Source organism: Chaetura pelagica, unplaced genomic scaffold (genome assembly GCF_000747805.2).
Source record: "Chaetura pelagica isolate M959 unplaced genomic scaffold, ChaPel_1.0 scaffold916, whole genome shotgun sequence".
Classification (NCBI taxonomy): Eukaryota; Metazoa; Chordata; class Aves; order Apodiformes; family Apodidae; genus Chaetura; species Chaetura pelagica.
The window spans coordinates 13,695-28,007 of NW_009953642.1; the positions used below are offsets into that span (position 1 = coordinate 13,695).

At 42.9% G+C, this 14,313-nt stretch overlaps 1 protein-coding gene across 1 annotated transcript in view; it reads left to right on the forward strand.

Moving 5' to 3' along the window:
- The window catches only part of LOC104390659 (collagen alpha-1(XXII) chain-like), a gene marked incomplete at its 5' end in the record, with an annotated part of 96,253 nt that overhangs the window by 2,368 nt on the left and 79,572 nt on the right, over positions 1-14,313 (forward strand). The window contains 2 exons of the mRNA XM_009999839.1: positions 5,256-5,309; positions 7,100-7,153. Of these exons, the coding sequence (XP_009998141.1) occupies positions 5,256-5,309; positions 7,100-7,153 (108 nt within the window). The remainder of the gene's footprint in view (positions 1-5,255; positions 5,310-7,099; positions 7,154-14,313) is intronic.

Consider the following 14,313-nt stretch of genomic DNA (forward strand, 5'->3'; position numbering starts at 1 on the left):
CCTGCTGCATGCTTGGAAAAGCCAGTCTGCTCTACACCTTTACCTGTTGGGTGGGGTGGGCTGCCAGACCAGTTGGTTGATGATGGAGTGTCCTCAGTGCACTGCACCTCCTGGTGCTGTTTGGAAATTACCTCCCGTAGGAGTGCAGGAGGGCTTCACAGATCTCTGCTTTCAATTGAACACACATATAGGGACTTCCTGTGTGTAGCCAGGGATGGAGGAGAGATAGGAGTGGAATGCAGCAATGCCACTGGGGAGATCTAGTGGGTTGTCCACTCTTGCGTGCAGCCCCTGAGAGTTGTGGATGACCACTGATTGCTGCTGACCACATCTGCATCCAGCATCTCCCCACCTCACTCCAGTTGCTCAGATTATCCAGCTTCCTACATTTCTGTTGTCTGTCCTCACCATAAACTCAGTGCTTAATGAGTACCAGGTAGTTTCTTTTAATAAAGACTTCAACCAACTGGTGCTGCTTCCCAGTTCTCTGCTCTCTCCTGTCTGGGAATAGCTGTTGTACACAGCACAGGACACTCTGGGATTTGAACCACATTTATGGTTCAAGAAAGAAGCCAAGTGCCTGTCATAAGCAGAATAAGCTTTTAAAAGGAGAGCTGGGCAGACACAAAGTCTTTCATTATTTCAGTTAGCTTGTCATGTTCAGAGAGATCTCATACGTGTCCACACTTCTGCTGCAGACCTGCCAGGTAGTGCTCAAGGCTCCCCACAAATGCCACCAAAAATGCATTTTGCTGCCCCTGCCAGGAGAGGTGGGTGTTGGCCCATTCCTGCAACCCAGCAAGCACCTGGAGATGGGGCATCACCAGGCTCTTAGCCCAGCCTGTCACTCCTTTTCTCACACAGGCAAAATAGGCAGCAGAGCCTTTCTTGCCAGCACCAAGTGATTTGCAGCCCTGAGCAATGTCCTGTTGTGCTTATGTCTCATGCTACTCCTGAGACAGGAATATCTCAGTGCCAGTCTGGCAGCTTTGCCTGTGTTCCAGCTGTCTTTAGTAATATCTGGCTACTCGTGTTTGCACAAAGGAGGGAGTTATTAATGTGTTAACATGGCCCTGCTCCCACTTCTCAGTCTCTATCTCCTTCCAGAGAAGAAACTTGGAAGATTTACACCAAGTTTTTCCCTACTTGCAAAAATGATCAATAGACCCTTAGTGTGAGATGCTGCATTTTGCTTTACCATGTGTTAAGGTGTCTGTTCCCGGTGTCCATTTTGCTGTTTAGAATGAAGTAGCCAAAACCATATTCCATATTTTCTCTCCTCACTGCTGCAGCCAGAGCAAAAGGCTGGATCGTACTTTGTCTTCCTCGTGCTTTTGCCCAGCCCTTTGCAGGACTGGCTCAGTGTGTTTGTGTCTAGCCAATGCCTCTGCTGCTTTTCTGGAGGCAAGGTTGTCTAATCTGCTGGAATATTTGGCTCCTGGAAGAAAATCCATCTTTCTGACATCACCATGATGGGAGGTGAAGCTGGAGCTGTGTGTGGGCAGGCAGCTGACTAAGCTAGAGAAAGATTAAAGTGGGGAAGAAATAAATTAGATTTTGTTTCATTAAAAGGATATGCACAACTAAAGCTCCCTTTTTATTATTATTTTTATTCTGGAGCAGCCAAATCTCTGCTACAGCAATTGTAATGGGATTGTTCTGGGCTTGAATGCTGGTCTTGGAGCATCCCATGCCATTGCTTCCACTTCTACCAGTTAGTAGTACTGTGAAAGCAGTGGGAGTAATTTTGACTGGCCAAATATTTCCTTGTCTGCTATTCAGTCTGTAACTTGAACATTGACACCCACGCAAACTGCCTTCCTTTGTGCCTGAGGAGAAAAGTGTTTATGATATTAGATGAGAACAGTAGCCCATGCCCTGAACGTTGGTCTAATGAATCTGCACCCTAGTCTGGAAAAAAAAAAGGCTAAATATCCCATAATACATCTTGCTGCTGTATTCCTATCTCCTGAGCCTCAGAGGTAAATACTGGAGTTTTATGGTGAGGTTCCCAAATCCAGTATTATCAGTGACACTTGCATTTTAGGAGAGCCACTGCACAGGGTGAGGGATCTCTTGTGTCCTTTTCCATCTGATGGGTTTGCTGTATTCGCCAGGACAGACTCTGCAGAGATTAGCATGATGCACTTCTCTGCCTGTGTAAGCCATAGCAGCCTTCCAGTGCCTGAAGGGGCTGCAGGAAAGCTGGAGAGGGACTTCTTATAAGGGCATGGAGTGATAGGACAAGGGGCAATTGTTTCAAGCTGAGAGAGGGTAGATTTAGATTAGGTATGAGGAAGAAATTCTTTCCTGTGAGGGTGGTGAGACACTGGCACAGGTTGCCCAGGGAAACTGTGGCTGGCTCATCCCTGGAAGTCTTCAAGGCCAGGTTGGATGACGCTCTGAGCAACCTGGACTGGTGGGAGGTGTCCCTGTCCATGGCAGGGGGTTGGATCTAGATGATCTTTAAGGTCCCTTCCAACGCAAATCGTTCAAGGATTATATTTATATATGTATTTGTTACTGAGCATGTTAATTTAGACACATACAGCAGTTAAACAAGACATGGGGCATTGCTTTTGCTGTATAACCATGTGTCCATCCAGTAAATCTTTGTTGTATCAGAGAAGAGCTCGGGTGAGGAGGCAGCAGGGCTGGTCTGCTGCTGCCAGGTCCCTCTGTGCAGTAGGTTTGCTCTCCATCAGTCTTTCCCAGGGTCCTAGAGAGTCTTGGAAGATCACCTTTCCAACAAATCATGACAATTTCTAGGGGTCAGAAAACAGCACTAAAATTTGTGTGGAATTGGGATTTTCCCCAGTTGCCTAAAACTCTTCACCATTTTGTTCCATTGATTGAAGCATAAAACCCAGTAGAGCAGAGAGGAAAGAAATAGAGTCTTGAAGTGAAATTCAGAGAAGAAAACTACTATTGTGCTTTTTAGTTGTTTGGTTTTTTTATTGTTGTTTTTTTTTAATAAACCCTTTCTCTAGCCTTTTTTAAAGAATAGAAAAAGAATATTTATAATGTCAGATTTTTCTGAAGAAATAACTGAAAGCACAATCGTTTGGATTGTTTTCAAACAGCTTTATTGGGTACATTCATCTAAATAATGTATTTGCCTTTCCCAGCCCCCATCACTAGCAGGGAGAACATTGACATTTTTCTGTTTTGGCAGCTAAAGCAGCATGTGTGAAGTAGTCGTTGCTGCAGTGTATTGATGTTAAAAAATCTCCTGAGAACACACTGCACATTTTGTCAGCAACCCACCAGACTGTTGCTTACTGCAAGTCTGAAACTTAGAGAACTCATGGTTCACTCAGTGGAAAGGTAACCATGAATGTGGAAACTATTTCCCCAAAAGCAAGTATACCTGGATGTCTGATGCTGCTTTTCAGCTGCTGTCTGTAGGGTGCAGGTCTCTAATTTCATGTCTTGGATGCATCATTTTGAAAGAAAATTTTGGTTACAAGATTGATTGACTTTCTAAAGGGGAAAAATATCTAGATTGATTTGCAAGTCCTTTTGCTGACAGGCTGAATCAACATAGTTTTCAAAAGGAACTAATTAAATCCCATGTCCTAAGTCTGGGTTGGCAGATAATAACAGAGGTCTAACAGGGATCCTGTGGGGTAATAATCACAATTAAAATGTTTGAAACACTAAAAAAAAACCACAAAAAAAACCAACAAAAAAAGGAATAAAACTGCTATTTTGCTGTCACTCCTTATACTTGCAGACTTTGTTTTTATGTACCCATTTATATTAACAGTAGCAGTGTTTGTATTCAGCTCTTTGTGCAGGTCCAAGTAGAATCATAGAATCATCCAGGTTGGAAAAGACCTTGAAGATCATCAAGTCCAGCCATCTGCCCTAGTGTTGTGTTTTACAGAGGTTTAAGCATTTGCACCATCAGAGGAAGTCCGTGTTTCAGAGTTTTAAACTGAAGAGTCTGGACTGAGCAAGGGCCACAATCTGTAAGAAAAAAATGATGTTCAGTAGGACTATGTCATTGATCTCATCATCATCCCTATCAAGGACCTGGATTATACAATATGGAAAATGTTCGGTTTAGATGTGGATGCATGGTGGAGATCAGGGGCAGAATTCAAAATTATCTTGAAAACAAAATCCCCCAAAGCAGGAGATGACATTGAGAAGGTGCAGCTGCAGGATTCTTCATACATGTAGGACAACAAACTGCACCCTGTTACAGAGAGGGAACAGCTGATTAAGGACCTGTCCTGCAGAAGGGGGCTTGGGGTAAGGTAAACATTATTCTGGGGCTTAAACAGAAGAATACTCTGTAAAACATGAAATAATCTTTCTGCTTAAAGTTAGCCTGGGCTGCATCCAGCTTTGGGAATCTAGCTACTGTGAACACACAGAAAAGTTGGACAGTGCACATATGACAGCAACAAAACTCATCAGAAGTCTGGAAAACATGTTCATGCAGAAAGGTTTAGAGTACTGAGGTGGTTTAGTGTAGAGGAGTTTTAAGGGGGTGTTTTGTAAGTCTTCAAATACATGAAAGGCCATTATAAATGTGAAACGAACAGTCTGTTCTCTGTGGGGGGTTAGGGAAGGACATAGTAGTCTGAAATTGTAGTAAGTAAAATACAGGTTAAAGTACAGGCAAAAAAAACCCCATTTATTCAGTTTTAAATAAAAAGTAGTGCAATAGATTGCCTGGGAACTTTGTGGCCTGCCCAGCTCTGACGACATGTAAGAATAGATTAATTGTTTTCCCAGGTTACAGAAAGCAAAGGTGAAAAAAGAAAGATTTTTCTTATCTGGGTAAAAATGAGCTGTTGCTGGATAGTGGATTAATTATTTTTGTAAGAGCTGTTCTGGGTTGATGTTCTCCTGGTGCACTTTGTCCAGTTTATATGAACCCACTGCAGCAGACAGAGGAAGGATGGAAAGCTGGCACACAACTGCTTCTAGTCTCTGAAGTCACATCCCAGATATTGGTGCTAAATTTTCTGGGTAGACACATGCCAACAGTTAGCAAAGTCAGAGAGGATAAAAGTTTCCTATTGACTGTGCGTGGTTCACCTTTTTGTTACTGGCTGGGGGCTCCCAGCAGCTTTTCTTAGTACAGGTGTGGGGACTTGAGCCACCTTCTCTGTTGGTCTGGCTGGAATTCCTCTCCTTATGCCTTAGTCTTGGAGTATGTAACATGGACATCTCTTGCAGAACGGTGAATTGAAGACCACAGATTTGAGTTGGAGTGTTTTTTTCTCTTCTTTCTCCAGGGAGAACGAGGCCTAGATGGGTTCCCTGGAAAGCCAGGTGTGGAGGGGAAGCAGGTACGTGGAAAACACTTGGTGACTGGGGCCTTTTCCTTGGAACCAGTGGAAACTGACTCTAAACCTGAGGCTTTTCCTGGGTGGCTGCTGAGTCATGGCAGGACCCCACTGCATCAGCAGTATTTGTGCTCCTTATTCCAAGGATCTTTGTTGGCTCAGTTTTCTCTTTTCATTTGTTTCCTTTTAGAATTAAATTTTAGTGAAATATTATCTTGAAGGAAATACTAGTCCTTTAAACATGATAGGTTAGATATTTGTCTTAATGTTCATTAAAGACATAAGGAAGCACATCTAAAATCTCAGTTGTTTAAGCCTGAGTTTTTAAACTCTTTTTTCCCTCTCACAACATGAAAAGAGAGAGACCTGGGTTTAATATATTTGGTTTGTTTTCAATAAGAAAACCTGGGAACAATTACATTTTTAAGACAAGATGAAACCAGAAAATGGTCTAAAAGATCAGCACATTTTTGCTGATTAGACAGATAATGTTTTGTCTAAAACTATCTGTAGATCCCACAAGACTGTTTTCATTACTCAGGATATGACACCTAATGAGATGCATCCTTTACTCCCAATGATCTTCTGGTCTAAATAGCAAAGGACAGGGTGAGAAGCAGAGGCAAAAAAGTGCCAAGAGTTATGCAGCTAATCACTGCCACCCTGGAGCTTGAAGCCACTAGGCTACTGCATCTGTATCCTGTTCTCTAGCCCTTGCTGTTTGCCTCTCTGGAAAGGATCATCTGGAGGCAAGTTTTTGCATTTGTAGAGGTGAAGGAGCTGCAAGTCAAATCCTCAGGTTTGCTCATCTTCAGGTGGTTAATCCTGCTGCTCACAGGCAAGGCAGCTGCTGGGGGATGAGCTGAAGATGCTTTACAAGCCCAGCAGCCACATACTGCCCTGGTGCCTCACTCTTGCTCTCTTAGCAGCCAGAGTTTCAACTTGACTTTGTTGGGAAGTATTTTTGTTTCCATGTCAGACACATATTTTCATATTTAGATGGCAAATTATAGTTTCATTAGCAGCCTTAATCTTTGTTAGATCTGCATCTTCCCCCCCTATGAGGTGACAGAGATTATTGCACTGAATTTTTTTCTGCTTCTCCACAGGGGATTTGACAGTTCATCATTGCTTTCTCTCCACTCTGTTCCTCAGCCACAGTTTACCCTATGCCAAGAAGTATTTGTCTAGTTAGTGTTTATCACTATCCTTATAAGACGGAAATGTTTTCAGCCCTGGAATCAAAATGAACTATGTTCTCTATGCCCATTACACTGCTTACAGGACTGGTTTATATTTGCAGCAAATGTGGCTGAAGTGAGTAATTGCAGAGGGATGTGAAGGTGGCTGCTGATTGTTTACTACTTCTAAGGAACAATTTCTCCCAGTGACACCCTATTACAGAAGTTGGATTTTTCTGAAGGTTTCTTTTTGCCTTTTTCATGTCTAGACACCTAGCAGAGGACACATCTTCATGCCTGAATTTTTTCCTGAGTTTTCTGCTAGACACTGATGTGCTCCCTGATCTGCAATCCTTCTGAACCAGCTGAAACTGGACTGCTGTTAACGTGGCTGCTGTGGCATCTTCATTCTTAGTCCCCTTCCTCTCAGGGAAAGCCAAAGAGCCAAACCAGCCTCGTGTGTTGCATTAGATCCAGTACAACAGGACATAACTGTGCTGCCAATACCCAAACCTGCAACCTTGTGTTTATCCTATATATTAAGGGGAATTGCAATTTGAGAATTGCAGAACCTAAACCAAACATTGTTCTCTCCCTTTTACCTGTTTGTAGGGCCCTGCTGGTAGCCCGGGCCCTCCAGGTGCCAGTGGGATGAAAGGACAAAAGGTGAGTTGGAAGAGGATGCATGAAGGGGGTTTGACACACATCTATTAATTCCTCCAAGGAGTAATTAATACATGTGAAAAAAATTGGAATATCAGGACTGTTGGCTTAATATTAATCTCAGTTGTGTATAAGTGAAGCTTATATGCATGTAAATGTTTCACTTTTCAGATGCTGCTTCAGTCTGAAATGGGTATAAGTGAGTGTTAAATCCTGTCTGTTTATAGCTCCTCTACTCTTGGTTTAACTCTCATAGTGGGAGTAGAAGGAAGTAGAGAGTAGTTTGGCTCAGGAAATCTTCCTCACCTAAGACAAGCGAGCAGAAATGTCAATATATTTTTGCAGATGCTGGGTTTCTGACCCAGGAGATGTAGAATTGACACAGAAAGTGCCAATCAAACAAGGCCAGCCCTCCTACCTACGAAATAGTTATATCCCATGACTTTCTCACTCAGATGTAACAGCTGTAGGGGGGTTCAGAGGCATCTATAAGCAGGGCACATCCACTGTGCTGATCAGCAACAAGGTCTTTGTGCTCCAGCATGTGTGCAGTAGAGAGCAGTCTTGAGTTCATAACACTTCATCTGTATCTCTGAAGTGTCTGCATTTGCTGCTTCCAGAAGATATTTATCTCCTTGCTCCATTACTTTCAGTGTGTCTCCTTCTGCCATAGGATGAACTCTCTTTAGAATAAATGACAAATAATAATGAAACTTGCCTTGAGAGGAAATAGCATGAAAGTTATGTTGGGTCATTCAGAGACCTACGTAAGTAAGGAATAAATAGAGTGTGAAAGGAAGCTGTAGGATCATTTTTGCCTTGCTCTGTACCTAAAATAAAGGAGATACTTTCTGGAAACTTAAAAAAGCCTAATCAATAGTGGACATTGCTAGGGAAAAAAAAAAAAGTGCTGGAAAAAACTGATAGCCTAGATGGCCCTAAGTCACTTGAGGAGGGTGTGCATCTCAGTGTTCTGCAAGCACTTTATACCCTGAAGCTGTTCTATAAAATGAGTTGGGGAAAATGGGCCCATTTCTCACTCCTTTATCTTTTTACAAAGATTTTTTGCTCCTTAGCAAACAAAAGGATTTTGCCCCCTAAATAACCATCCTGCAGACTCCGTTAGGGATCTGAGCATCAATCAGTTGGGGTTTTTTGTGTGGTATGTGTACAGGAATTTGAAGATTTTTTTAAGCTCAAATTTCATGTTAATGTGCAGCCATTCATTTTAAGTCAGTATTTGTCATTAAAATCAATGTATAACGTCACAGTACACAGCCAGTTCCTGCATGAATTCCACTGCAGGGAAAACAGTTAATTGGGTTTGCATGTTCATATCTATTAAATACAGGCTGGTATTGAAAAGAAGAACCTACAACAGCTGTTGGAAAACACACTCTGAGGTTTGCTTATGTTTTGTGTATTGGGTTATGTTGTGTTCTGTGTTATGTTACATTTCTTATGTTTCCCTGCAGGGTGAACCAGGACTTCCAGGATTGCCTGGCTCTTTAGTAAGAATTTTTTTTTTAGCTTTCTCAAATGTTGTAGGCATTGTTGCACGAGAAGAGAAAGTAGAAGATGGGAGTGGGAGAGCTTCACCAAATGAGAGATGTTCTTAAATGTTGGTTGGTTGGTTGTTTTAAAAAAAGTGAAGTTTAAAGCAGCAAAGATTTTTGAAGATGGCAAGTGATGGGTTCCAAGAAGGAGATGCACTGCCACAATCGGGGGGGAGGTTGAAATATGAAGATTAGGACTTGAAGAGGGAATTAAAGTGTTGCCTCAGGACTGTGAGGTTTCCAGGACAGTTGTTGAGTTGATGTCTAGTGGCCTTTAGAAAGCAGAGCCCATGAAAGTTATAAAAGCAAGTGAAAGTTCAAGAGTGAGCTGAATTGCTGAGTGCCTTTGTCATGGGCTGGGTGTGGGAGTTGGGAAGGGAGAAGAAAAAGGGATTTTCTGACACGGTGAATGATCTTTCCTTGTATTATGTCTGAAAAAGTCCTGGTGGAATATGAGAGAACTAGGAGCTTATATAGTGAAATTAGGAAAACAGCGATAAAAAAGCAGAGAAGACAGGACAGGGAAAATGACCCTTCCTATGGCTCTAAATTCACATGCCCTCTGCCTTCAGCAATACTTGAGTATTAGTATTGTCTGTATGAAGAGGTCATCTCCAAGTGTATGGAGAAAGATTTCCTGTGAAGGACTCAGAGGAGAGATCTACAATTGAATTTTGCAGGGGCCAGTAACAAAGCAGTTGGGAAGTATTGCCTTTACTTTCTCTGGTGGGTTGACTCTGGCTGGACACCAGGTGCCCATCAAAGCTGCTCTATCACTCCTCCCATCAACTGGACAGGGGGAGAAAAGCATTACAAAAGGCTCATGACTCAATATAAGGACAGGGTGATCACAAGTGACATCGTGGGCAAAACAGACTCAACTTAGGGAAATTAATTTTTTAGCAATCAAAATCAGAGTAGGATAATGAGAAAGAAACCCAAATATTAACAGACCTTCACCCCACCCCTCACTTCTTCTCAGGCTCACCTTCACTCCCTTTTCTCTATCTCCTCCTGCTGTAGAGCAGGGGAACAGGGAATGGGGGTTGCAGTCAGTTCATCACACGTTGTCTCTGCAGCTCCTTCTTCTTCACACACTTCCCCTGCTGCAGTGTGGGGTCTCTCCCATGTGAGACAATCCTCTGAGAACCTGGGTCCTTCCAGCAGGTTACAGTTCTTCACAGACTGCTCCAGTGTGGGGTTATCCACAGGCTGCAGGTGGAGATCTGCTCCACCATGGACCTCCCTGGGCTGCAGGGGAATCTCTGCTCTGGAACCTAGAGCACGTCCTCCCCCTCATTCTTCACTGACCTTGGTGCCTGCAGAGTTGTTTCACTCACATATTCTCACTCCTCTCTCCCAGCTGCTGTTTTCCCCTTCTTAAATATGTTACGACAGAGGTGCTACCACCACTGCTGGTGGCCTTTGCCTAGGACAGCTGTGGGTCCATCTTGGAGCTGGGTGGCATTGGCTGTCAGACATAGGGAGGAAGCTTGTAGTAACTACTCACAGAAGCCACCCCTGTAGCCCTAACCACTACTAAAACCTGGCCACACAAACCCAACCAATTTTTTTTAAGTTAGGATTAAAATTAGGAAACAGCACTCTTGATCTATGGGTGGAAAGCATGAAAGGTCCACACAGACCAGCAACTGTAGCCCTGTGCTAAAGAAGGACTGGGTGTTAAAGACAAGAATGAGAAGCTCCATGGTCCTCATGAGAAAGGCAGAAAGCAATTTCCTTACTCATAACATGGTAGAAAGCAAAGGAGGGAGACAGAGAGAGCTCTGAAGGAAACCTCTTTGGGTCTCAGCCTTTTACTGTCCTGCTTAAATGTGACATTAGTGATGTGACAGCAGTTGCTGAGAGACTTTGAAAGATACACATAACACCTGAAAAGGAGCCAAGGTTTCCAGGATGTGGGTGGAAACAAGACTGAGAAGTCTGCCAGGTGTCAGTCATAGCCACGGTGGAGGCATCAAGGAGCCAAAGGAAGGTCTGAACTGTGTACATGCCCCAAGTCAGCCTGCTGTTTATGGGATGCCTTATGCACTCAGTACAGTTGTGTCATTTTAAATAAGACAAAAGCTGGGGAATTTACCAACTTATTTAAAATGGAGAGATAATGGAGTGAATTCTTACTGTTTATACAGCCACACAAATCCCTTCAGAGGTATCTAAGTGAGCAAACCTTGTCTCAGTCTGAGCTGTTTAAATAGAAAGCATCTCCCAGCTTGCAGCAGGATTTGAGGAGCAATCAGCAGGTATCTTGAGGGAATGGCAAGGGGGGATAATTACCTTGTAGGGGACCACCATACTCTGGGCACCTCCTGTGTTCTCTTTTCTCTTTTTCTTCTTTATGACTCTGCATTTTCATTGCAGGTGCATACTGAGGGCCTAAAAGGAGAGCAAGTAAGAGACATTCCATATTTATACTTCCATTGCAAGGGTGCTTTTATGTAGTTCAGTTGCTTGTTAGATTAGATTTTGCTTTAAAACTGTGCTTCAAAATTAAGGTGGATAGAAGCCTTGGTAGGCCAGCAAGAAAAAAGTTTTCCTATTTACAGTGGAGAAAATAAATGAGCAAGAAAAAAGAGCAATGCCCTTTGCAAGTGTGGTGAACCTGAGAAGTCTAGATTGCAGTATATATAGTATAGAAGTATAAATTGGAGTGTCAGCTATGTAATTCTTTAAGTCCAAGGAAGTGTTAATAGGAAAGTTACACTGCATTTGGGTTTTATGCTGAGTTTGTCTCTGATCCTAGTCACTCAAACAGGGGAGAGATCTGTTGCTTCAATCTGTTAGTCCTACATATAAGTAAAGTATATTTAAATTTTGATTTTGTGCTGGTAGGTGCATATTTTCTATTGAACTGTTATTTAATGTAGTGTTATCTGTCATATAGATGATACTTTAAAGCCCTTCACAGCTGTGATGGCTCAGGGGAAATGCCTATGGAAGCTGTTTCCGCAAGGATTTTCTCCACTACCAAACCCCAACCCACAGTGTTGTAGCAGAATATCCAGGAATACCCAGTGTCTTCAGAAGAGTTATAACCTTTGAAAAACAAAGAGCCAGTTATGAATAAATGCCTGTGTGGGTGGATCAGTCTGTACAGTTTCATGTGTGCTGATAATTCAAGTAGCTGAAGGAGAAAACCACCTGGTCTCTGCGCTGGTTCTTTGAGACCTATGAGGAAAGGGGTGGTGTGGGTCCTGCACAGATAGACAACATGAATAATGTGGCCATGTACTATTTCATACAGATATTTTAACACTGTTTTAAAAAAACCCCAAACATTTCTGTAGGGAGAGCCTGGGCCACGAGGACCACAAGGCCAACCTGGACTTCCTGGACCTCCAGTAAGTGGTTTCTCTCACTGCTTGCAATTTCCAGAGACTGAAACTCAAATTGGTGTGAGGGATACAAGCAAAACCTTGTACATTATTCAGGCACTAAGATCTGAAGCAGTGCTCCCAGCCTCCTGTTCTCTTCACTGCTGAGAGGTCTCCTGCTGTGGATGGTCACTCTGAACATATGGAGGTGGCACCCAGGACGTGGGCAGTTATTGCACAGAGGCAGACTTTGCCTCAGGGCTGTTGCCATGCAGAACCTGATTGGTTTTCTGTTCCTGATGTCCTGAAGAGCTCTATGGGCATTCAGCACATCTCTAAGAGGCTCTGGTAACTTGGAAGCTATCATGTGATGAAGGTCAGAGAGCTGTTAGTGTAAAAGGGGTCGGATTTATGTCAAAAGGTCCTGGATAAAATATTTTGTAGATAAAAAATGTGTTTGGTATACGTGTTTGTGTTTTTAACACATTTTTTGCATTGTTTTAGACATTTATTTTTACTTAATTGTAGCTTCTAGTGGTGTTTTATAACCCAGCTGTGCACAATATCTCAGTTCAGATTGTCATTGCTACCTCATTTGCAACTGCTCTGTCTGTTCTCATTCTGAGTTGTGTGTTGTGTTTCATTGTTGATTTGGTTTTGTAAAATTGGTAGCCTTGTGAAGATGCATTACTTAGGTAAATCTGGTTTTAATTATGTCATTTAAATATAGTTGTGTGCTCTGTGTTTAATCAGGGCATTGTCACTTTTCTCTATCCTGTTTTCTTATTCTCTTCTGCTCACAGGACAACATAATAATCAGGTAAGAGTTGTCTGGATAGTCATGCAGTAACAGTAGCACAGAGCAGTTAGGAAGTGGTTATATAGTTAATTAGTTTTTCTTACTCAGTTAACTTCCTAAAACTTTTCACTTTTAAAGGGTGAGGCTGGTCCAGAAGGCAAGCCTGGAGTCCCTGGGTTACCAGGTCAAAGGGTGAGTTGCTCTTTTTACTTAATCTAAGTCTCAAGAGGCTGGGGACAGTTTTACTTGGTAAGGTTTAACCAACTTTACATAAACATTTCTACTTATGAAGGATCCTGGAGGCCCCAATCCTTTTCTCTGTTCCTTCTTTATGGTCCAACAACTTTCAGTACCTCCTGGAGTCCACAGACTGTGTGCAGTGCCCTGGGGGCCCTAGGAAAGCTTCTTGTCGTTTACTCTCCTGTCTTTGTGTCTGCTCCTTGCTGCCAAGTGGATTCTTGGAATGACTCTTGAGTGTCTAGAGCTCATGTGCTCCACTCATGTGGAGCAATTGAAAGTTCAGAGAAATGCTTTTGTCCTGGGAGTCAAATAAAGATGGAAAGACACAATACTTATTACTTTCTGTTCTGTTTGGTCTGTACTCAAACAGCTCCCACAAAATGGAAGCTGGTGTCCTATTCTCGACCAGGACCTTACACAGTTTCCCCTTGTTAGAAAAAAAAATATTGGATTTTCTCTGACTCAGAGTTATATCTTGAAATACTCAAGTAGAGAGAAAAAACAGGTTTCACAGCAGGCTTGATCACATCTCATGAATGCTCTGAACCTCCCTTTCCTTGCTTCAGCCCATTCAAATGGAGGACATCTGACTAGGCAACATATAAGGGTGGAAGAGAGAGCTTTTTAGCCTTTGTGGAGGCAGTCATGTCTCAGTTGTTTGAGGGGTTACTTTTTTAGGTAGTCACTTGGTCATAGCTTAATCTATAGAGGAGATTGTGGGAGTTGCCTGCAATGCTCTGCTCTTGAGTCAGCACTCATAGATGTGAGAGACCTGCTTCTGAGCACGGGAGAGCTATGGGCAAAGGACAGCACAGGGAAGAAATACATTCCTTGGTAGGTGGTTTCCTACAGGTTTCCCATTGAATTGCTTGGTATTAAGTTGAGCTGTAAGTTTGGCTTCTCCTTCAGCAGTACCTGAAGGGGCTACAGGAAAGCTGGAAAGGGACTTTTTACAAGGGTGATAGGACATGGGGGGAGCAGTTTCAAACTGGAAGAGGGGAGATTTAGATTAGGTATTAGGAAGAAATCCTTTCCATTGAGGGTGGTGAGACACTGGCACAGGTTGCCCAGAGAAGCTATAGGTGCTCCATCCCTGAGAGTGTTCAAAGCCAGGTTGGATGGGGTTTGGAGCATCCCGATCCAGTGAGAGGTGTCCCTGCCCATGGCAGGGGGTTTGGGACTGGATGATCTTTAAGGTCCTTTCCAAACCATGTCATTCAAGGAATCTATGAA